This window comes from Bubalus kerabau, chromosome 7 (assembly GCF_029407905.1).
Source record: "Bubalus kerabau isolate K-KA32 ecotype Philippines breed swamp buffalo chromosome 7, PCC_UOA_SB_1v2, whole genome shotgun sequence".
Classification (NCBI taxonomy): Eukaryota; Metazoa; Chordata; class Mammalia; order Artiodactyla; family Bovidae; genus Bubalus; species Bubalus kerabau.
In genome coordinates, this window is record NC_073630.1 from 87,446,815 (window position 1) to 87,470,531 (window position 23,717).

The 23,717-nt window shown below is 38.5% G+C and overlaps 1 protein-coding gene across 1 annotated transcript in view; it reads right to left on the minus strand.

The window, feature by feature from the left end:
- The window catches only part of CENPC (centromere protein C), a 92,161-nt gene that overhangs the window by 19,893 nt on the left and 48,551 nt on the right, over nucleotides 1–23,717 (minus strand). The window contains exons 9-12 of the mRNA XM_055588693.1: nucleotides 23,266–23,457; nucleotides 18,990–19,254; nucleotides 7,964–8,107; nucleotides 6,730–6,812 (exon numbers count right to left, since the gene is read on the minus strand). Of these exons, the coding sequence (XP_055444668.1) occupies nucleotides 6,730–6,812; nucleotides 7,964–8,107; nucleotides 18,990–19,254; nucleotides 23,266–23,457 (684 nt within the window). The remainder of the gene's footprint in view (nucleotides 1–6,729; nucleotides 6,813–7,963; nucleotides 8,108–18,989; nucleotides 19,255–23,265; nucleotides 23,458–23,717) is intronic.

Sequence of the window (23,717 nt, forward strand, 5' to 3'; positions counted from 1 at the left end):
GGATCTCCCCGACCAAGGGACTGGACCCTCATCTCTTGCATCTTCTGCATTGGCATGTGGATTCTTTACCACTGAGCCACTGCAATAAAACAAATTTGGCAATAAAATGAGTCACATGAATTTTTTGTTTCCCAATACATTATGTTTACACTATTTTTCCCCAATATTTGTTTCCCAATACACTATATTTGTTTCCCAATACATTATGTTTACACTATAATGTAGTCTGTTAAGTCTGTAAAAGTGTTATATCTAAAAAAAGTCAATGCATTTTAAATACCTATTGCTAAAAAAATGTTAAACATCATCCTGAGTCCTCAGTAAGTCAGAATTTTTTACAATAGTAACAAAGACCACTGATCATGGATCACCATAATAATAATGAAATATCGCATGAATTATCAAAATGTGACACAGATACACTAAGTGAACAAATGCCACTGGAAAAATGTTGCCAATAGACTTGTTTGATATGGAGTTGCCATAAAACTTCAATTTGCAAAAAATGCAAAATCCGTGAAGCACAATGAAACCAAAGAGCAGTAGAGCCAGAGACTGCCTGAATAAATACAAAAATAGACATAGATGCTTATGTATGTACAGTGTACATATATGTGTGTGTATCTATTGCCTATCTCAGTCCACTGAGAGCCTAGAAGCAGTAATATCCCAGTAACAATGAGCACACCTGGTACCCAGATCTAAGTTTCTAAATGTCATCCCTCCACCAGGTTCCTTTGGAGAAATAACTTGATTCCAGAGTAGAGACAGGGAAAAAAGTCTGGAACACCTTATGCTAGAAAATAAAAGCATTAAAAAAAAAAGATAGAAAAATAACAAAAGATCACAAGGACCAGCTGAAAGGATGCTTCCTCCTAGCCAAATCTGGCACAAGTTGAGTACGACAACAAATGATAAAGATTACAAACCACTGAATAAAATAGGAACCTAGTAATAGTCTGTAATAATATAAATAAATGAATAATGAATAAATGTTTAACATGCAAACCAACTAACAGAGAAAGAATTAGGAAAATATAAAATAGTAATCTGGTACCATCAGTGAATTCAGGTGGGATTTTTCAAAAGATATGAATATTGGTGTAGAAGTTTGAAAAGGACAAGTTATTAAAATAGTATCACAATATCATTCCACAAAATACTTACGAATTACCAAAGAGAAGGGCTTCCCTGGTGGCTCAGACGGTAAAGTGTCTGCCTGCAATGCAGGAGACCCGGGTTTGATCCCTGGGTCGGGAAGATCCCCTGGAGAAGGCAATGGCACCCCACTCCAGTACTCTTGCCTGGAAAATCCCATTGACGGATGGAGGAGCCTGGCAGGCTGCAGTCCACGGGGTCGCAAAGAGTCGGATACGACTGAGAGACTTCACTTTCACTTTTCACCACAGAGAAAAACCCTATCTAAGTGGAGAAAGCTGGAAGACAGTATCTTGAACAGGTGATGAAGATTAAAATCATCAGTAGAAGATAGGTCAGCACTGCTGCTGCTGCTGCTAAGTCACTTCAGTCGTGTCCAACTCTGTGCAGCCCCATAGATGGCAGCCCACCAGGCTCCACCATCCCTGGGATTCTCCAGGCAAGAACACTGGAGTGGGTTGCCATTTCCTTCTCCAATGCATAAAGTGAAAAGTGAAAGTGAAGTCGCTTAGTCATTTCCGACTCTTCGTGACCCCATGGACTGCAGCCTGCCAGGCTCCTCCATCCATGGAATTTTCCAGGCAAAAGAGTACTGGAGTGGGGTGCCATTGCCTTCTCTGGAGTCATCACTATATACTTCCTAACATGATGCACAAAAGCATCATTTCTGTCAAATATGCATGGCTCACATCTGATCATGAAAGAGTGTCAGACAGACTCGGGTTGAAGGTCATGCTAAAGAATGAAAAGCTTGTACTCTTTAAAAAGCATCAAGGTCAGGAAAGAAGAAGCCTAAAGAACTATACCTTAAGGAAACCAAAGGGACATGAAATCTAAACAACCCATGATCCTAGAATGGATCCTGACCAGAGAGAAAAAGGAATACTGATTAAACTCCTGATGAAATCTGCATGGACTCAATGAAGGAAGACTAATGTCATATTAACGGTGATTTTCTGACTTGGATCACTGAAGAGTGATTATGTTCTTGTCTTATATCATGTCTGCACACTCATACATAATAACATGTATGTGTCTTGCTCCCAAACAGTCCAGAAAAAGACTATAAACATATATAAACATTTATGTAGAGGTGACAGAGAGGAAGATGAAACAAATATAAAATGTTGACAACTGTGGAATCTGGATGAAGAGGATATGGTATTTGAGTAGATCTGAAATTACTTCCCAAAAAAGTATAAGAGAAAAAAAAAAAAAACAGAGGCAATTCCAGAATTTCAAAGACTAACAAAGCCTAATAAGCATGAAAATGAAAGAAACAGGTTATCTACAAATGAAAAAAGAAGTAAGGCTGATTTAAAATATCTACTCATAAGCATTAGCTATCATGAGGGAAAAAGAGCAATAGCCAAACAGCTTAAAGGAAAAAAGATGACTCAAGACTCACTATTTGACTAGTTGTTTGTTGTATTAAAAAAATAAAATTTCTGAGTGCTTGCTTGCTAGCACATGTGAGACTGTCTACCAACTTTACAAAGAAGTAACAAAGAATATTCATTAAACATTTATTAAAGGAAAAAAATACTAACAGAAAAAAAGTTAAGTAAAAGGAAGAATGAAAATCTAAGAAACAACAAACTAAAAGAAAGCAGGGAATCCCAATGTTAATATTAAAAAACAAAAAGACTACAAAGTACACTGAAATGTACCTAGCAATGACTGCAGGAAATACCAGAGACATACAGACCATTGCAAAGGAAAGATTTTAACTCTGGCAGCCCTTAATGGACCTCACAAGTGGTAAGGATACAAAGAATCAGAGTAATATAAAACACAGAATGTCCATATTTAAGATCCAATTGTTTTCTGCCCTAATCTGCCCCTTTTCTGCGGCTGCTGCTGCTAAGTCGCTTCAGTCGTGTCCAACTCAGTGCGACCCCATAGACGGCAGCCCACCAGGCTCCCCGATCCCTGGGATTCTCTAGGCAAGAATACTGGAGTGGATTGCCATTTCCTTCTCCAATGCATGAAAGTGAAAAGTAAAAGTGAAGTCGCTCAGTCGTGTCTGACTCTTAGCGACCCCATGGACTGCAGCCTACCAGGCTCCTCCATCCATGAGATTTTCCAGGCAAGAGTAACTGGAGTGGGGTGCCATTGCCCCTTCTCTAGTGGTCTCCAAATCAAGAAATGATGTCATTTTTTCAGGGGTCCAGGCCCAAAAATTTAAAGTTCTTTATCCTTGACACCTAACTTTCTTTTACACCCTATGTCCCATCCATCAGGAAATCATGTTGACTCTACCACCAAAAATACCTAAAATCCTACTTCTGGTCTCTCCACCTTCCACTGCTACCACCCTAGTCCAAGCTACCACCTCACACAGGAATTACAAGTTTCACCAACTGGTCTTCCTGCTTCCAACCTTACACCTGACTCCTTGAATTCATTAGTTCACCCCTAACATGTAGTCTTGCAGAAGGCAATGGCACCCCACTCCAGTACTCTTGCCTGGAAAATACCATGGATGGAGGAGCCTGGCAGGCTGCAGTCCATGCGGTCACGAAGAGTCGGACACGACTAAGGGACTTCACTTTCACTTTTCACTTTCATGCACTGGAGAAGAAAATGGCAACCCACTCCAGTGTTCTTGCCTGGAGAATCCCAGGGACGGGGGAGCCTGGCAGGCTGCAGTCCATGCGGTCACGAAGAGTCGGACACGACTAAGGGACTTCACTTTCACTTTTCACTTTCATGCACTGGAGAAGGAAATGGCAACCCACTCCAGTGTTCTTGCCTGGAGAATCTCAGGGATGGAGGAGCCTGGCAGGCTGCAGTCCATGCGGTCACGAAGAGTCGGACACGACTAAGGGACTTCACTTTCACTTTTCACTTTCATGCACTGGAGAAGGAAATGGCAACCCACTCCAGTGTTCTTGCCTGGAGAATCTCAGGGATGGAGGAGCCTGGCAGGCTGCAGTCCATGCGGTCACGAAGAGTCAGACATGACTGAGCGACTTCACTTTCACTTTTCACTTTCATGCACTGGAGAAGGAAATGGCAACCCACTCCAGTGTTCTTGCCTGGAGAATCCCAGGGACGGGGGAGCCTGGTGGGCTGCCGTCTATGGGGTTGCACAGAGTCGGATACGACTGAAGCGACTCAGCAGCAGCAGCAGCAGCAGCAGCAGCAGCAGCAACATGTAGTCTATAGCAGCCACAATGATTGATTATAGGTTAGTCACGTCTCTCCTCTGCTCAAAATCCTCCAGTGGCTTCCCATACCCCTGCATAAAGCCCAAATCTTTATGGTAGTCTTTAACATTGTATAAGATCTTTCATTCTTATTCCCTCTGTGACATCATCTCCTACTACTCTATCCTTTCATTCTCTTCCTCCTCCCCCTCCTTCCCAGCCTCCTTGGTGTTTTTCAATCAGAATTGAGTCTTTACCACATCAAAACCTTTGCCCTTATCTTCTATCTGCATGGAGCGCTATTTCCCCATACAGCTGCATCATTTGATTTCTCACCTTTCTCATATCTCTGCTCAGTTTATCACTTCTTCAGTAAGACTTCTTCTGCCCATCTACCTAAAAATTTAACTCCTATTTTCTACCCCAAAAATCTGTACTTTATTTTCTTACTCTCAATATCCCAACAAACCACAAATTTTGATATCTTTTTCCCACAGAAGAATGTACAGTAAGTATTCCATAATATTCCATAAATATTTAAGAATTTCAAACATTTAATATTCAAAGTATACTAAAATATATATTCATTTACATTAATAATGAGTGTATATACATATATTCATCCACATCTGTACACAAAAAGGGGCTTCCCAGGTGGTGCTAGTGGTAAAGAACCCTCCTGCCAATGCAGGAGACATAACAGATGCAGGTTCAATCCCTGTGTTGGGAAGATGCCCTGGGAGAGGGCATGGCAACCCACTCCAGTATTCTTGCCTGGAGAATCCATAGACAGAGAAGCCTGGTGGGCTACAGTCCAAAAAGTCACAAAGAATCAGACACAACTGAAGACTTAGCACACATGCGTGTACACAAAAAGTGCTAGTATCTTTTTTAAGCATCCACAAAAGAATTATGAAATTCTTCCGTGAGTTATGTGTTCTAAGCATATTCAAAGAATTAATAATACAGGCCAAAGTTATCTAGAACAATGAATCAAAACTAGAAACTATAAACAAAAAAAACAAAACAAAACACAACTTCTTAGGATAACAGTGAACACTGCATATTCAACCTATACCAGTATTAAAACTAAGCAGAGGACCCTTAGTGGTGACCCAGTGGTTCAGAATCTGCCTTCCTAGGCAGGGGATGCAGGTTCAAGTCCTGGTCAGAGATCTAAGACACCATATATTGCAAAGCAACAAGCCTGCACACCCCAACTACTGAGCCCATGGGCCACAACCAGAGATCATGTTCCACAACAAAAGATCACCCATGACTCAATGAAGATCCAATGTGCCGCAACTAAGGCTCGACAAAGCCAAATAAAATAATATATTAAAAAAGAAACTAAGCAAAGAATGTATATTCATCTTTGGATCAATTCATATGATGCTAATTGGTATCACCATTTTATAAATAAGGAAGCTGAAGCTAAGAACACTTAAAAACCTTACTCAACATAGCTAAGTGGTAAAGCTAGACTTACTTCCAGGTTCCTGACTATGGAGACCAAGCTCTTGATTAATGTACTCTTTTAAAAAACATTTGGGTCAAAGAAAAATCACCACTGAAATTTAGAGTATACAACAGTAAAAACACTCTATTAAAAAAAAATTTTTTTTAACTAAAACTATACTCCAGAAAATTCAAACTCTTTACCAAATAAAAAGTAGAAAAATAAATATAAAAAGCATTCCACCTAGTAGAGAAAAATAATAAAAGTAAATCTAAACAGAGGGAGAAAAAACTATTTAAAAGGAAAAAGAATTAGTGAAGTAAGAAAGAAAAAAAACATATAAAAGATCATATGTCAAGCACATTCTTTAGGGGCATAAAAAATAATAAAACTATAAAGAGGCATTTTTAAAACTTCAACATTTAGCTTCAGTAATCAATATATGGCGAATCTTGCTTCATTTATACTCTTATCAGCCTGACATTTTAAACTACTGGAGTAGGCACCTTAAATGCCAATTATATTATGTCCTACTTCAAAGAAAGGACTGTCACTCATCTTACTCTTTCTCTTTATCTTTCCCTCCCTCCCTCTCGCACCCAATTGTAAGGTTTTACAAATCTCTAACCATAAAATAAGGCTCTTAAGGGTTAGATACTCAATACATTTTTGCTATAAAAATGTCAATGGTGATAATTTAAATGAAACACAGCACAGGGACTTCCCTGGTGGTTAGTGGCTAAGAGTCCAGCTTCCAGTCCAAGGGGCCCAGCTTCAATTCCTGGTCAGGGAACTAGATCTCACATGCTGCAACTAAGTGTTCACGTGCTGCAACTAAGACCCGGTTCAGCCAAATAAATAAATAAAATAAAAGATATTAAAAAAAAAAACACAGCACACCTTACTCCATATCCATAATGCTATAAAAATCAAGACAGTAGAAAATAAATCATAACTTACTCAAATTTTCCTGAACTACATTATCATCCACATCTGAATTGTTCTTTCCAGACGTTAAATAATTCTTGAGCCGAAAAGGTCCACTTAAGGAAAAAAAGGAAACCACAAAATTTGTGCTTTTGTAATCTATCTATTTAATATAGCTATCTTTATGGTCATTTTTCTCCTAAAACTGCAAAAGGTTTTGTTTCTTATAAAACCATTAATGATGTTATAGGACATTAAGAATATACCTACTTGATTCATAAAACAAAAAGTTTAAAAATCTACAATTTAATCCCACATTTGATTTAAATACAGTAACACTGAATTTTACAACCTTTAAACTAACTCATGAGTCAGTTACACATTTAACTCAATAACACACTGATAAAAATCAAATCATTAGAAATAAAAATTAGAAATAAATCAGCTTATCTTAATTTTTTTTAAAACTACCGGCAAAAACAAGTAATTGAAAATTGTTCAGAAATGACTTGGTTTATCCCAGTCCTAGATCCTCATCCTCCTATTATGAATCCAGGACAGGCCTAGTAGTCAAGAACTTTCAAACAGTAAAGAAATCTTAGTTATCCCTTTAAAGTCTGAAAATCTGCTATAATTTACCATTCCTTCATTTTGAAAAAGGGTTTATGACTTCAGATATCATGAGAGTAGGGTAATTTGGTTTACTCGCTGAGTATGCTCTCTTTAAACATACATCGACAAATTCTTAGATAATGCTTCTTTCAAAAAGTATAGCCCAATTCTAACTCCCTTCTGAGTATGATATAGACTGAGTGACTTGTTTCTAAACAGAATAAAATCCAAGACTTCAAAGACTAGGTCATTAAAAGACTATGACCTCTGTCACAGCCACACTTTCACTTGGATCATCTGCTTTGTGGGAAGCCAGCTGCCTTATTGAATAAACCAATGGAGACAGCCACATGACAAAGAAACTCTAGCCTCCAGCTAATAACCTGTGAGCAAGCCACTTGATAAGTGGATCCTCTATGCTCTAAACAGGCAAAGGACTGCAAACTAGATAGATATCTTGATTGCTATACCTCATAAGAATCCCTGAGCCAGAACTAGCCAGATAAGTCACTCTCAGATTTCTACCACAGAAGCTGTGAAACAAGGTTTGCAAGGCACTAACAAAATTAAAATGAACCTTTGGGAATAATGTCTTACAGTCAATGGGTAACAAATATAGTGAGTAAATCCTATTATCCTTAGGACACATGCATACCTTCCTTCCAAAATTGAAGTCCCAGGCTCTCCAGAATCCAAGTTAGACTTTGCTGGTGTCGTGCATGTATATACACTCTTTTGAGACTTTTGATGAACATTTTGTGCAGCCATACTATCTTGATTCTTTGAGCTTCCTGTATCTCTATGAAAATGAAAAGTCTGTAATTGTTCACATTTCTTCAAAAATTAGTTCTTCCATAAACATAACACAGGTGGGCAGATAATACAATACTCACAAATATCAGGTAATCTTGTTCAGGTCCTAAAACTTAACAACTAGTCCAGGAAGGAAATCTGATTTTAGAATCTACTAAAAGCTTTAATTTAAAAAATTCTGATAAAAGAAATGATAAAGACCTGACCTAACTAAGATAGAAGTTACTGCTGCTGCTGCTGCTAAGTAGCTTCAGTCGTGTCCGACTCTGTGCAACCCCATAGATGGAAACCCACCAGGCTCCCCCATTCCTGGGATTCTCCAGGCAAGAACACTGGAGTGGGTTGCCATTTCCTTCTCCAATGCATGAAAGTGAAAAGTGAAAGTGAAGTCGTTCAGTCATGTCTGACTCTTCGCAACCCCATGGACCAGGCCTACCAGGCTCCTCCATCCATTGGTTTTTCCAGGCAAGAGTACTGGAGTGGGGTGCCATTAGAAGTGACTAACTGGGAGTAATTACCTAAAGGCAGCTTATGATGTATGGAAGTGAAGTGAAAGTCGCTCAGGGGTGTCCAACTCTTTGCAACCCCATGTCCATGGAATTCTCCAGGCTAGAATACTGGAGTAGGAAGCCTTTTCCTTCTCCAGGGGATCCTCCCAACCCAGGGATCGAAACCTGGTCTCCTGCACTGCAGGCGGATTCTTCACAAGCTGAGCCACAAGGGAAGCCCAAGAATACTGAAGTGGGTAGTCTATCCTTTCTCCAGCGGATCCTCCCAAGCCAGAACAGAACTGGGGTCTCCTGCATTGCAGGTGGATTCTTTACCAACTGAGCTATCAGGTAGTTAATCATAGCTTTCTTAAAGAACTGAAACTGTTTTCTTTGATATCTCTACCCAGCCTCCTGACAAACAGTACTGTTCAGAGGAACGTAGGCTCACCTCTTTGGTAGCTGTCAACTACTTAGCTTACTGCAAATACATGCAAACAAGATACATTATTCCTAGACTGTATAATTATCTTCTCTCGCATCTCCCTTACAAATCCCATGTTTTGTTTCTTGACTCAGTCTACCAGCTTATTCTTATCATTTGTGAGGATAAAACTGCAACATAACTAAAGAGCATGCAAACTTCTGAGTATTCTTTGATAATTTATTTTTGGAGTTTCTAGTCTCCCTCTAGGTCCTACCATCAGTCAAAACAAAATAAAACAAAAGGATTGTTAGAGAATACTATAAACAACTGTATACCAACAAATTAGATAACTAGAGTGAAATGGACAAATTCCTAGAAACACAAGAATTGCCAACACTGATTCAATAAAAAAAAATCAATTTCAAAAGACTTAATTAGAGAATAAATCAGTAGAAAGAAAACTGCCCAGAAGATTTCACCACTGAATTCTACCATCATTCAAAGATTTAACATGACTTCTTCACAAACTCTTCCAAAAAAATAGAAAAGCACTTCCCAGCTCATTTTATGAAGTCAGTGTTATCCAGATACCAAAGCTGCACAAAGAAATCACAAGAAAACTACAGACCAAAAGAAAACAAAACCCCTCAACAAAATACTAGCAACATAAAAACAGAATTATGTGTCATGATCAAATAGGATTTATACCAGAGATGCATGTTTGGTTTAAGCCAAAAATCAATTAATGTAGTACATTTTATCAACAATAAAAAAAAAAGTATCACATGGTCACCTCAATATACTGATGCCAAAAAAAGCATTTGGCAAAACACATTTTTTCACTATAAAAAACACTCAACAAACTAGGAATAAAAAGGAACTTCCTCAACCTGATAAAAGGACATCTACAAAAACCCCACAACTAATAACATATGGAATGGTGAAAGACTGGCTGTGTTCCTGTTAAGATTAAGAACAAGACAAAGAAGTCTACCATGCCACTCTTACTGAGCCCAGTATTAAAGACTTTAGCCAGAGCTATAATGCAAGAAAAGGCATCCAGATTGGAAAACAAAGTAAAACTATCACTATTCACAAATGACATTCATGATCTTTTACTTAGAAAGTCCTATAAAATCTATTTTTAAAAGCTATCAGAACTAATACATGAGTTCAACAAGATTGAAGGCTATAGATCAACATAAAAATATCAATTGTATTTCTATACATTTGCAATGATCAATCCAAAAGTAATATTTAAAAAGCAATTCCATTCACAACAGCATCAAAAGGGATACTTAGGAATGAAATTAACAACAGAAAATATAACTTATATTACAAAAACACTGTTGAGAGAAATTAAAAAAGATCTAACTAATAGGAAAAACAACCCTGTTGATGGATCAATAGACACTGTTAAGACAGCAATATTCCTTAAACCAAAAGATTCAAAGCAATCCATATCAGAATTCTGACATCTTTGCAGAAATTGACATGCTGATTCTAAAACTTATATAGAATTGCAAGACTCAGAATAGCCAAAATATTCCTAAAAAGAAAACTCACACTTCCCGATTTCAAAACTTAACCTCTAACCAATGATTATCAAAACAGTATGGTTCTAGAACAACTGATATGTAGACAACAGAATAAAACTGAAAACTCAGAAATAAGCCCATACATCTATGGTCAGTTGATCTACAAAAAGGCTTCTAAGACTATTCAATAGGAGAAAAATGTCTTTTCAACAAACAGTTATGGGACAACTGAGTAGTTTCATGCAAAAGAACAGGGTTGGACCCTTTACAGCATATAGAAAACTTAACTCAAACTGGATCAAAGAATAAAATTTAAGAGCTAAAACTACAAAACTCTTTAAAAAAAAAGGGGGGGGTGGTAAATCTTCATGAACTTGAATTGGACAAAGAATTCGTAGATATGACACTAAAATACCAACAGCAACAAAAGCAACCACAGACAAAATAGATAAATGGGACTTTATCAAATTAAAAACTTGTGCTTCTGGTAGTAGGAAAGCTTCTCTCTGTGTGTATATATATATATAGTATGTATAATATATATATTTTAGAAAATTTATGAATTTTTGCCAAACCAAAAAAATTTATGACATTTTGATTCCACTTGTTTGACTTAGTATGAATAGAATGCTAGATTTCTAATTTGTATTCACTCAAAACTTTGATATAGTTCCATGTATTTTGGCATCTAGTATTACTGCTAAAAGTCTAGAAAATTTATTATCTTAGTGATTTAAAAAAAATTTGAATGAGGATGGAAACTTCTAATCTAATTCTGAGAATATAAAGAAATACTATGTTTTTTTAAAAAAAAAAAAACCAGGAAATTAACAAGTGATACAGGATTATTAACTAAAGTACAGATTTTGTTCAAATTCACAAAACTTTATGCTACTGCCCATTATTTGTTTTCATACCTTATTCAAGGCTCCACACTGTATTTAATTGCACTGAGTAGCTTCAACTGCATGCAACAAATTCTGGTAAAATCTCTTTTCATTTTTATTCTATTACAAATATTTCCTAATTTTCCTTGTATGGCCTTTTAGATACACTCATCATTTAAAAGTGGACATTTAATTTCCAAATACATAGGATTCTGTCTAAAGTATGAATGAATGAAAGTCGCTCAGTTGTGTCCAACTCTTTGCGATCCATGGACTATACAGTCCATGGAATTTTCCAAGCCAGCACACTGAAGTGGGTAGCCTTTCCCTGCTCCAGGGGATTTTCCCAACCCAGGGATCAAACCCAGGTCTCCTGCATTGCAGGTGGATTCTTTACCTGCTGAGCCACATGCGAAGCCCACAAGGGAAGGGAAGTTTAAAGTATCCTTAACATTAATTTCTTATTTTTATACTAATTTCCCATTCAAATGCTTTCTTCTCTGCAATCATCCTCTGTGTTTTTTTTTTTCAGTCTAACTTCATTGAGGCTTTCAATGGCTAAGTTGAAGATCTCTCTTGGTAAATGTCACACTGTACTTGTGACATCATACTTGAAGATATGTGGGTGATTTTCAAGTATCTTTTCATATTGACTTCTAACATAATTCCACAGGAATAAAAGAACAGATTGTATGATTTCAATCCTTCAGACCATGAAATTTTTGCACTGTTCAATTTTTGAACATCCCTGGATATGTTCCTGTGTCTCCTAATTTACAGCCTATAGGAACTTGAATAGAATTTATATCCTGCTGTTGTGTGAAAATTGTATAAATCTTAACTATGTTAAATTGGTTCACAGTGGTTTCCAGGTCTACTGTATCCTTCTTCTCTGAATACTCAATTCTATCAATTTTTGAGTTTTTATTGAAATGCCAACTAAAAATCTTAATTTATCTACTTTAAAAAATTGTAATATATAGTGGAACTGTATGTAACCTTGTTCTATATTTTCTAAGTTTTCTGTAAATGTGTTAGCATACTTCCATAAATTAAAAAAGAAAAATTAAAAAGAAAAAAACAACTTTCAATCTTCAAAGAACACCATCAAGAAAATGAGACAACCTAAAGAATGAGAGATTACCAAATATTACTTATTTGAAAATAAACTTACATCTGGAATAAATAAAGACCTCTCAATACAATTCAATTTAAAAAAAAGACAATCCAATTAAAAATCCACAAAGGATCTTAGTCTTCACAGAATGAAAATAAAAATCACAATGAGATACAACTTCATACCTATTAGGATGGCTAGAATCAAAAAGCCAACAAATGTTGACAAAGATGTGGAGTCACTGAAGTCAACTACTGACAGGAATACGAAATAGTGCAGATGCTTCGGAAAATGATCCTGCAGTTCCTCAAAGGATTAATGTAAAGTTATCATGTGACTCGGGCTTCTGTAGTGGCCCAGTGGTAAAGAATATGCCTGCAATGCAGGAGACGTGAGTTTAATCCCTGGGTTGGGAAGATCCCCTGGAAAAGGAAATGACAACTCACTCCTGTATTCTTGCTTTCTTGATGATATTCTTTGAAGCACATTCTGTTATATTTTGATTATCCATTCATCCATTGCTGGGCATCTGGGAAACACCTTTTGACTATTATGAATAATGCTGATAAAAACATATATGTACAAATGAAAGTGCTGAGACATATGTTTATTGTTGTTTAGTTGCTAAGTCACGTCTGACTCTTTCGTGACCCCATGCATTATAGCCCACTAGGCTTCTCTGTCCACAGAATTTCTCACCTTATGACAAGTAAAATGTCAAAACAATTACGTGTTTGATCTTCTACACAGAGTAAGTAGATTATATAAATGTCTCAAAGATCTTCCTTTCTATGAATCCAGATACCCAACAGGTTTCCTAGGCAGATACTATAATAACAATCAACTTAAGATGTTTCTAAATAGTCCCATTATGTGTAAGATAGGGATCAGATCAGATCAGTTGCTTAGTCGTGTCCGACTCTTTGTGACCCCATGCTAGGCTTCCCTGTCCATCACCAACTCCTGGAGTTCACTCAGACTCACGACCATCCAGTCGATGATGCCATCCAGCCATCTCAGCCTCTGTCGTTCCCTTCTCCTCTTGCCCCAATCCCTCCCAGCATCACTCTTTTCCAATGAGTCAACTCTTCGCATTAGGTGGCCAAAGTACTGGAGTTTCAGCTTCAGCACCATTCCTTCCAAAGAAATCCCAGGGCTGATCTCCTTCAGAATGGACTGGTTGGATCTCCTTGCAGTCCAAGGGACTCTCAAGAGTCTTCTCCAACACCACAGTTCAAAAGCATCAATTCTTCGGCACTCAGCCTTCTTCACAGTCCAACTCTCACATCGATAAATGACCACAGGAAAAACCATAGACTTGACGAGACAAACCTTTGTTGGCAAAGTAATGTCTCTGCTTTTGAATATGCTATCTAGGTTGGTCATAACTTTCCTTCCAAGGAGTAAGCGTCTTTTAATTTCATGGCTGCAGTCACCATCTGCAGTGATTTTAGAGCCCAGGAAAATAAAGTCTGACACTGTTTCCACATCATTTCCCATGAAGTGATGGGACCGGATGCCATGATCTTCGTTTTCTGAATGTTGAGCTTTGAGCCAACTTTTTCACTCACCACTTTCACTTTCATCAAGAGGCTTTTTAGTTCCTCTTCACTTTCTGCCATAAGGGTGGTGTCATCTGCATATCTGAGGTTATTGATATTTCTCCCGGCAATCTGGACTCCTGCTTCTGTTTCTTCCAGTCCAGCGTTTCTCATGATGTACTCTGCATAGAAGTTAAATAAACAGGGTGACAATATACAGCCTTGACAAACTCCTTTTCGTATTTGGTACCAGTCTGTTGTTTCATGTCCAGTTCTAACTGTTGCTTCCTGACCTGCATACAAATTTCTCAAGAGGCAGATCAGGTGGTCTGGTATTCCCATCTCTTTCAGAATTTTCCACAGCTTATTGTGATCCACACAGTCAAAGGCTTTGGCATAGTGAGTAAAGCAGAAATAGATGTTGTTCTGGAACTCTTTTGCTTTTTCCATGATCCAGCGGATGTTGGGAATTTGATCTCTGGGTCCTCTGCCTTTTCTAAAACCAGCTTGAATATCAGGAAGTTCACGGTTCACATACTGCTGAAGCCTGGCTTGGAGAATTTTGAGCATCACTTTACTAGCGTGTGAGATGAGTGCAATTGTGTGGTAGTTGGAGCATTCTTTGGCATTGCCTTTCTTTGGGATTGGAATGAAAACTGACCTTTTCCAGTCCTGTGGCCACTGCTGAGTTTTTCAAATTTGCTGGCATATTGAGTGCAGCACTTTCACAGCATCATCTTTCAGGATTTGGAATAGTTCAACTAGAATTCTATCACCTCCAGTAGCTTTGTTTGTAGTGATGCTTTCTAAGGCCCACTTGACTTCACATTCCAGGATGTCTGGCTCTAGGTCAGTGATCACACCATGGTGATTATCTGGGTCGTGAAGATCATTTTTGTACAGTTCTTCCGTGTATTCTTGCCACCTCTTCTTAATATCTTCTGCTTCTGCTATGTCCATACCATTTCTGTCCTTTATCGAGCCCATCTTTGCATGAAATGTTCCTTTGGTATCTCTGATTTTCTTGAAGAGATCTCTAGTCTTTCCCATTCTGTTGTTTTCCTCTATTTCTCTGCAGTGGTCACTGAAGAAGGCTTTCTTATCTCTTCTTGCTATTCTTTGGAACTCTGCATTCAGATGCTTATATCTTTCCTTTTCTCCTTTGCTTTTCACTTCTCTTCTTTTCACAGCTATTTGTAAGGCCTCCCCAGACAGCCATTTTGCTTTTTTGCATTTCTTTTCCATGGGGATGGTCTTGATCCCTTTCTCCTGTACAATGTCACGAACCTCATTCCATAGTTCATCAGGCACTCTATCAGATCTAGGCCCTTAAATCTATTTCTCACTTCCACTGTATAATCATAAGGGATTTGATTTAGGTCATACCTGAATAGTCTAGTGGTTTTCCCTCCTTTCTTCAATTTAAGTCTGAATTTGGCAATAAGGAGTTCATGGTCTGAGCTACAGTCAGCTCCTGGTCTTGTTTTTGCTGACTATATAGAGCTTCTCCATCTTTGGCTGCAAAGAATATAATCAATCTGATTTCGGTGTTGACCATCTGGTGATGTCCATGTGTAGAATCTTCTCTTGTGTTGTTGGAAGAAGGTGTTTGTTATGACCAGTGCATTTTCTTGGCAAAACTCTATTAGTCTTTGCCCTGCTTCATTCCGTATTTCAAGGCCAAATTTGCCTGTTACTCCAGGTGTTTCTTGACTTCCTACTTTTGCATTCCAGTCCCCTGTAATGAAAAGGACATCTTTTTTGGGTGTTAGTTCTAAAAGGTCTTGTATGTCTTCATAGAACCATTCAACTTCAGCTTCTTCAGTGTTACTGGTTGGGGCACAGACTTGGATTACTGTGATATTGAATGGTTTGCCTTGGAAACGAACAGAGATCATTCTGTCGTTTTTGAGGTTGCATCCAAGTACTGCATTTCAGACTCTTTTGTTACCATGATGGGTACTCCATTTCTTCTGAGGGATTCCTGCCCGCAGTAGTAGATATAATGGTCATCTGATTTAAATTCACCCATTCCAGTCCATTCAGTTCGCTGATTCCTAGAATGTCGAGGTTCACTCTTGCCATTTTCTGTTTGATCACTTCCAGTTTGCCTTGATTCATGGACCTAACATTCCAGGTTCCTATGCAATATTGCTCTTTACAGCATTGAACCTTGCTTCTATCACCAGTTCCATCCACAACTGGGTGTTGTTTTTGCTTTGGCTCCATCCCTTCATTCTTTCTGGAGTTATTTCTCCACTGATCTCCAGTAGCATATTGGGCACCTACTGACCTGGGGAGTTTCTCTTTCAGTATCCTATCATTTTGCCTTTTCATACTGTTCATGGGTTCTCAAGGCAAGAATACTGAAGTGGTTTGCCATTCCCTTCTCCAGTGGACCACATTCTGTCAGATCTCTCCACCATGACCCGCCCATCTTGAGTTGCCCCACAGGCATGGCTTAGTTTCATTGAGTTAGACAAGGCTGTGGTCCTAGTGTGATTAGATTAACTAGTTTTCTGTGAATATGGTTTCAATGTGTCTGCCCTCTGATGCCCTCTTGCAACATCTACCATCTTACTTGGGTTTCTCTTACCTTGGGCGTGGGGTATCTCTCTTCACGGCTGCTCCAGCAAAGTGCAGCCATTGCTCCTTACCTTGGACGAGGGGTATCTCCTTACCGCCGCCCTTCCTGACCTTCAACGTGGGATAGCCCCCTCTAGGCCCTCCTGCCTCACTCGGCACCCAGGCCCGCAGGCGGTAAAGTTGAGAGGCGAGGAATTTGCTTCTGCTGCATCTTCCGTTGGATGCTGTCTGGCCAGTGGTTGGCCAGGGGCAGCGGGCGGGAGGAGCTACCCCACGCCCCCACGCCCGAGGCCAGGGGCAGGGGCCTAGAGGAGCAACCCACAACCCCACACCCGAGGCCAGGGGCGGTGGCCGGGAGGACCAACCCCATGTCCAAGATAGGGATACTAGATCAAATTCAGAAACTCAACATAAAAACTTTATTTTTATATCTTAGTATTTCTCTCAACCCATAACTAAGGCTTATCTGCTTTGTTTAATAAAACAGTGATTTATTTACACATTCAAGTAAAAACAACTGGGCTAATAAAACACCTAGGTACACTTATTTATCATAAGTGTACCTTCTTTACTTGTAAAAATAGAGCTAATACCTATCCTCTCAACCTCTCAAGATTCTTAACAAAAACCAAATGATATAAAGAATGTTGCTGCTAAGTCGCTTCAGTTGTGTCCGACTGTGCAACCCCATAGACAGCAGCCTACCAGGCTCCCCCATCCCTGGGATCCTCCAGGCAAGAATACTAGAGTGGGTTGTCATTTCCTTCTCCAATGCATGAAAGTGAAAAGTGAAAGTGAAGTCGCTCAGCCGTGTCCGACTCCACCAGGCTCCTGTGTCCATGGGATTTGCCAGGCAAGAGTACTGGAGTGGGTTGCCATTGCCTTCTCCCAATACAAAGAATAAGTTACTCTAAATATGGAAGCCTGACATAAGACAGAGGGAGCACTGCAAATCATTGGGGGTAAACGTACAACTCAGTGAACTACTTATAGATAGTATGCACCATAATGTCATATAGTAATGTATTTTAGAGTATTCTAATCATGTATTCACTTCATCCCTAGCACCTGCAATTTCTCATACATAATATGCATTAAGTATTTTTTAAATGAATGAATAAGCAAATGCTATATCAAAAAGCAAAAATGCGTAAGAGCAGTATTTACTAGGTTGTCAGGACTGATGAGAATTTATTGAAAGCATCTAGTGAACACTTGATAATAATAAACACTAAAATATGTTAAATATTACCATCTTATTGGGAAAGGAATTAATGCATTCCCAATTACAAAAATTATATTAATCTCACTTAAAAGAAAACAACTTGGACTTCCCTAGTGGTCCAGTGATTAAGAATCAATCTGCCAAAGCAGGGGACATAGGTTCAATCCCTGATCTGGCAAGATTCCACATGATGCAGGACAACTAAGACCTTGCACCAGAACTACGGAGCCTGCGTTGTAGAACCCAAAAGCCACAACTACTGAAGCCTGCTCACCCTAGACGAGGTGTTCTGCAACAAGAGAAGCCACCACAATGAGACATCTGTGCACGGCAACTAGAGAGTAGTTGTCCCTGTTTGCCGCAACTAGAAAAAGCCCACACACAGAACTAAGACCCATCACAGCCAAAAATCAATTAATTAATTAATTAATTAAAGAAAATAAAAAAGAAAGCAACTCAAACGATGCACTCAAAAACAAGATGGGGACTTCCCTGGTGGTCCAGGTGTTAAGAATCCAACTTGCAATGCAGGGGACGTGGGTTCAATCCCTGGTTGCAGCACTAATATCCCACATCTTGCAGGGTAACTAAGCCAAAGCACCATAACTACTGAGCCCACGTGCCACACCTAGAAAGTCTGTACACCACAACTTTGATGCAAAGAAGATATGACAAAACACCTCCTGTGCCACAACTAAGATCCAATGCAGCCAAATAAATAAATCTTTAAAAAAATTTAATGATCAAGATGATAAATTTTATGTTTTTATCACAATTTAAAAAAAGGGATTGTTAGCTGACAATAACACCTACCTTATTAAATTTATCATCATACCTCATGTGCTATATATTATTCCCCATTTTAATATGAGTAAACAAATTCAGAGTACTATTTAGCCTCCAGGGTCACCCAGCTAATGGCACACCATGGATTTACTACCAGGTCTGTCAGACTGTAGACTCCTTTATGCTAATATTGCTTTCTATAAATGATTAAATAACAGAGATTTATTAAGTGTTGAACAAAAATAATTACTTTGTACATATAAGAGACATTACCCAGAAGGATTAGGATTTTTCTTCTTAGCCAGGTCTGCTTCATTGCTTCCCAATGACTCATTCTGGGAACCACCAGAATCTTTAGCACATGAAACCTTCTGTGCTTCTGAGCTGCCTTCATTAGCTCTCTTCTGCTTTTTAAATGGAACAGCTTTTTTTCCAATATTCTTAGATGATTGGTTTGTTTTTTCAGCAGGTGGTTTTTGTCTACTGTTAGGATACACTGACAGTTCATTTCTTACTGAAGAATTACTAGAAAAAGAACCTACAGGATTAAATGATAACGTAAAGTGAGTATACGTTCGATTATTTGGCTCACTAAAATATCAATATTATTTATATTTTTCATATAAACATATACATGCACCCCAATCTCATAGTAATCTACATTTGTTTTCAAATTAAATTCATAAACTATTCAGCTCTTCCCTTTATAGATTGTTGTTGTTGTTGTTAGTCTCTAAGTCATGCCTGACTCTTCCCAAGATCAGGGTCTTTTCCAATGAGTTGGCTCTTTGCACCAGGTGGCCAAAGTACTGGAGCTTCAACATTAGCATCAATGAATATTCGAGGTTAATTTCCTTTAGAACTGACAGGCCTGATCTGCTTGCAATTTACAGATACATGGACCAAATCTTTTAAAATGATCACAAATTTTCAAAACCATCCTCTCTGGCTCTGCCCACTATTCTTCTTAACATCCTGGTATTTCCCCAAGGTCCCAGTTTCATCTTCTCACTCTCTGTGTAGTTTTTTTGAAGGATCTATCTATACAGACTTTAATTACTATCTATATTCTGATATAATTATTATCTACATGCTGATACCTATAATATTGACCTACCACTCTCCCCCAACTCTGCCACTCTAGTTTTATTTCCTATCTTAATGAAAAGTGTCACTATCTCAGGTATATGAATCATCTGAGACACCTGCCCCCAACCACTAGCAATCCTAAATCCTGTCACTGAACTTTCTTTTGAATTGAAGTCACTCAGCCATATCCAATTCTTGTGACCCCATGGACTATAGCCCACCAGGTTCTTTCATCCATGGGATTTTCCAGGCAAGAATACTGGAGTGGCTTGCCATTTCCTTCTCCAGGGAATCTTCCCAACCCAGGGATCGAACCTGGGTCTCCAGCACTGAAGGGAGATTCTTTACCACTGGGCCACAAGGGAAGAATGTTTCTCAAATCCTCTTCTTTTAAGCTCTGCTGCTTGTCATTAGCTGGGACCTTTATCATTTCTTATCTGGATCCTTAAAACAGCCTCTAAACTGATATCCTTTCTCTACCCTTGCCATTCTTCAATCCATCCTTTACACTGTTTTAAGAATCATCCTTAGAAAACACAAGTTGAATCACTACAATCTAGTTAAAATTTTTTAGTGATTACCCATAGTTTAAGGATTAAGTTCAAATATGTTTGAGTGAAAGTGAGTGAAAAGTCGCTCAGTCATGTCGGACTCTTTGTGACCCTATGGACTGTAGCCCACCATGCTCCTTCCATCCATGGAATTTTCTAGGCAAGAGTACTGGAGTGGGTTGCCATTTCCTTCTCCAGGGGATCATCCCGATCTGGGGATCGAACCCGGGTCTCCCGCATTGTGGTCTGACGCTTTACCGTCTGAGCCATCAGGGAATCCCCAAATATGTTTAATTCTAATTTATTACTACATCTAAGTGCTTTTTCATTAAGCGTAACTCAACACTTCTCCAAACAGACAAATCAAAAAAGGCAGCAGTACTGAACTATTTTCATTTTTCTAAAGCACTGATCTTAAACAGTAGTCCAGCATCACCTGGGAATCTGTTTGAAATGCAAATTCTCAGGCCTTAGCTCAGACCTACTAAATCAAAATTTTCAGAGTAAGATCCTGTAATTTGTGTTTTAACAACTCCCCCAGGTAATTTTGACAAAACAATTTTAAAAGGTTAAACTCTCAGCACCAGATCTCTACACATGATACTTCTGCTTCTAACATTCCATCCTCTCTCCTCACCACAGCCAATCACTTAGCTTGCTCCTAATCATCCCATCTTCAGGAAGCCTTCCCTACACCCCAAGGCTAAATTAAGCAGCTCCTCTCAGTCCTTTGATAATGTTTATCATACATCTTGATACATGCGAAGAGCCAACTCACTGGAAAAGACCCTGATGCTGCGAAAGAGGGCAGGAGGAGAAGGGGGCAGAGGATGAAATGGTTGGATGGCATCATCAACTCAACAGACAGAAGTCTGAGCAAACTCTAGGAGACAGGGAAGGACAGGGAAGGCTGGTATGCTGCAGTCCATGGGGTCACAAAGAGTCAGACACCAATGAGTGACTGAACAACAACATACAGCTCACTGTTTACTTACCACTCTCTTCCAGCAGAATGACAATCATTTAGACCAAGACCTATCTTTATATTCCTAATGTCTAACAGCAGGGGCAGGATTGTGGTAAAGCAAGAGTAGCTTAGTGTGGTAAATAATTTTTCCCAGTTTTATTGATATACAACTGATAGACATCAGTTATATATCAATATATAACGGACATATATCATAACTGACTATGCAAGTTTAAGGTGCAAAACACAATAATCTTACATAGTATATATTGCAAAATAATTTTCAGAGGGTACATCTTAAAAATTCTCATAAAGAAAAAAATAAAAATTCTAACTAGGGTGTAAAATTTAAGAAGGTGTTTACTCCAAGTTGAGCTTCCCTGATAGCTCAGTTGGTAAAGAATCTGCCTGCAATACGGGACACCTGGGTTCATTCCCTGGGTTGGGAAGATCCCCTGGAGAAGGGAAAGGCTACCCACTCCAGTATTCTGGCCTGGAGAATTCCATGGACTATATAGTCCATGGGGTCACAAAGAGTCTGACACAACTGAGCAACTTTGATTTCACTTTACTCCAAGTCAGTCACACAGCCCTAAGATCAAGTGTCTTCTTAAATTTCCCATTCTAGGTTGCTCATTTGCCTGGCCCAGCCTAACACCAGTTCTGCCTCACCATGGGCACACAATAAATGTTTCTTGTGTGAACTACAGGCTGATCAAGAGTAAAGAAATATGGGTTCTGTTGTTTCAAATCCTAGCACAAAGGTCTCTGACCTTAAGGGGAACGTATGCAGCTTTTCTATGCTTCAGACTTAGTTTGTTCTTCCATCAGATGAAGGAGTTTGGACCAGGTGATTTGTAAGCATTCCTCCACTTTTGTGACCACCTACTTGATCCCAACATGTCTCAGGACTAATACATGTTTCGAGTCTTTTTTGGTATTATGGAGCTCAAGCATGCTTATCCCAGCTTTGTAAGATTTGTATTAATCCATATAATTACACATTCATTTACCATAGTACAGTTTCCAGCAACCTGAGGCAAAAAGATGAGTTCTCCAAAGCAGTAACAGTAGTATTTAGCATTTTAATACTAAATAGATGCCATTTAATACTTATAACTTAATGAGGTAGAAGTAATGGTAGTCATATTTTAAAAAGTAAGAAACTAAACAAAGTAATCTACTCAAAGTTTACCTTCAACATTTATCCTCCCACCATCAACCCCACCAACCTACTTCTAAGTGTTGCCATGTACTCTGCCTTTACCTTTCACATGATAATGTCCTTGCTTCAGTCTAGAGCTAACCCTTTTATTCCGGGGTAGCCCACACCCATTCCTTGCCTACACAAGGACTGTGACCCTGTACCACTCTACACAGGTCCTTTTAAAGAGCAGATAAGCTGATCTACTATCTTGCATATTAAAAAAGAGAGAGGACCTTCTCTTGACCCCACATCTGCCATATCCCTTTTACTGTCTCTTTGGTCTCACTTCCAAACTCCCTTGAACCTACCTCAATCAGAGACGTTTGGTCTCATCATTCTACAATAATCAATTTTATCAAGGTGATGACAACCTCCATCTTGTCAAAATCACACACATGTCAATTCTTAGCTCTCATCTAATTCATGCCATGAGCAGTATTTAAAATAGTTCCTCACCTTATCCAATATATCTATACTGCTGGTCTTCCTTCTGTAGAAGTCATATAACAGCAGCAATTTTTCATTTTTGGTTTTATTTTTCCACAGTTGTATCCCTATACCTAGAATACTGTATATGATAAAGCTTCATGAATATCTTTATAATTAATTGATTTAATATTTCTACTGATGATCCAATTTAATTTTTTCCTCATGAGATTTTTCTCAAGCGAACAGGAATATAAATCAAACACAGAGCCTCTGTAGAATGAGTATCATTTAAATAAAAATACTTACTCTGCTCTGATTTTACTACCCACCAATTAGATGGGCGTCTAGAAATTCTTCGACTTCTTGTGACAGTTGAAGGTAATTCTTCAGGTTCAATTTTGTTCTTCTTGGATCCACTTGAAAAATGCTTCTTTTTGCATTCCTTATCTTTTTTCTGATTCTTTTTATGAGGAACATTGGTGCTACCTTTCTTGCTTCCTAAAATAAAGAATAAAAATAAAAATCTACTGAACCAAAGAATATTCAGAAAACGACAGCCAATTAAAAAAACAAACAAAAAAGACCTCTCAATTATAGAAACTTCTTTAATTTATCCCATGGACTTCTTTTTTCTTCTATTTTTTAAAAGTCACACATTCTCAAAATCTACAACTTCCTCTCAGCTAAATGCAAACTTTGCACATTGCTTGATAAGCAACTCCTGAGTCAAAAAGAAAAGTATAGTATATAAAGGAAAA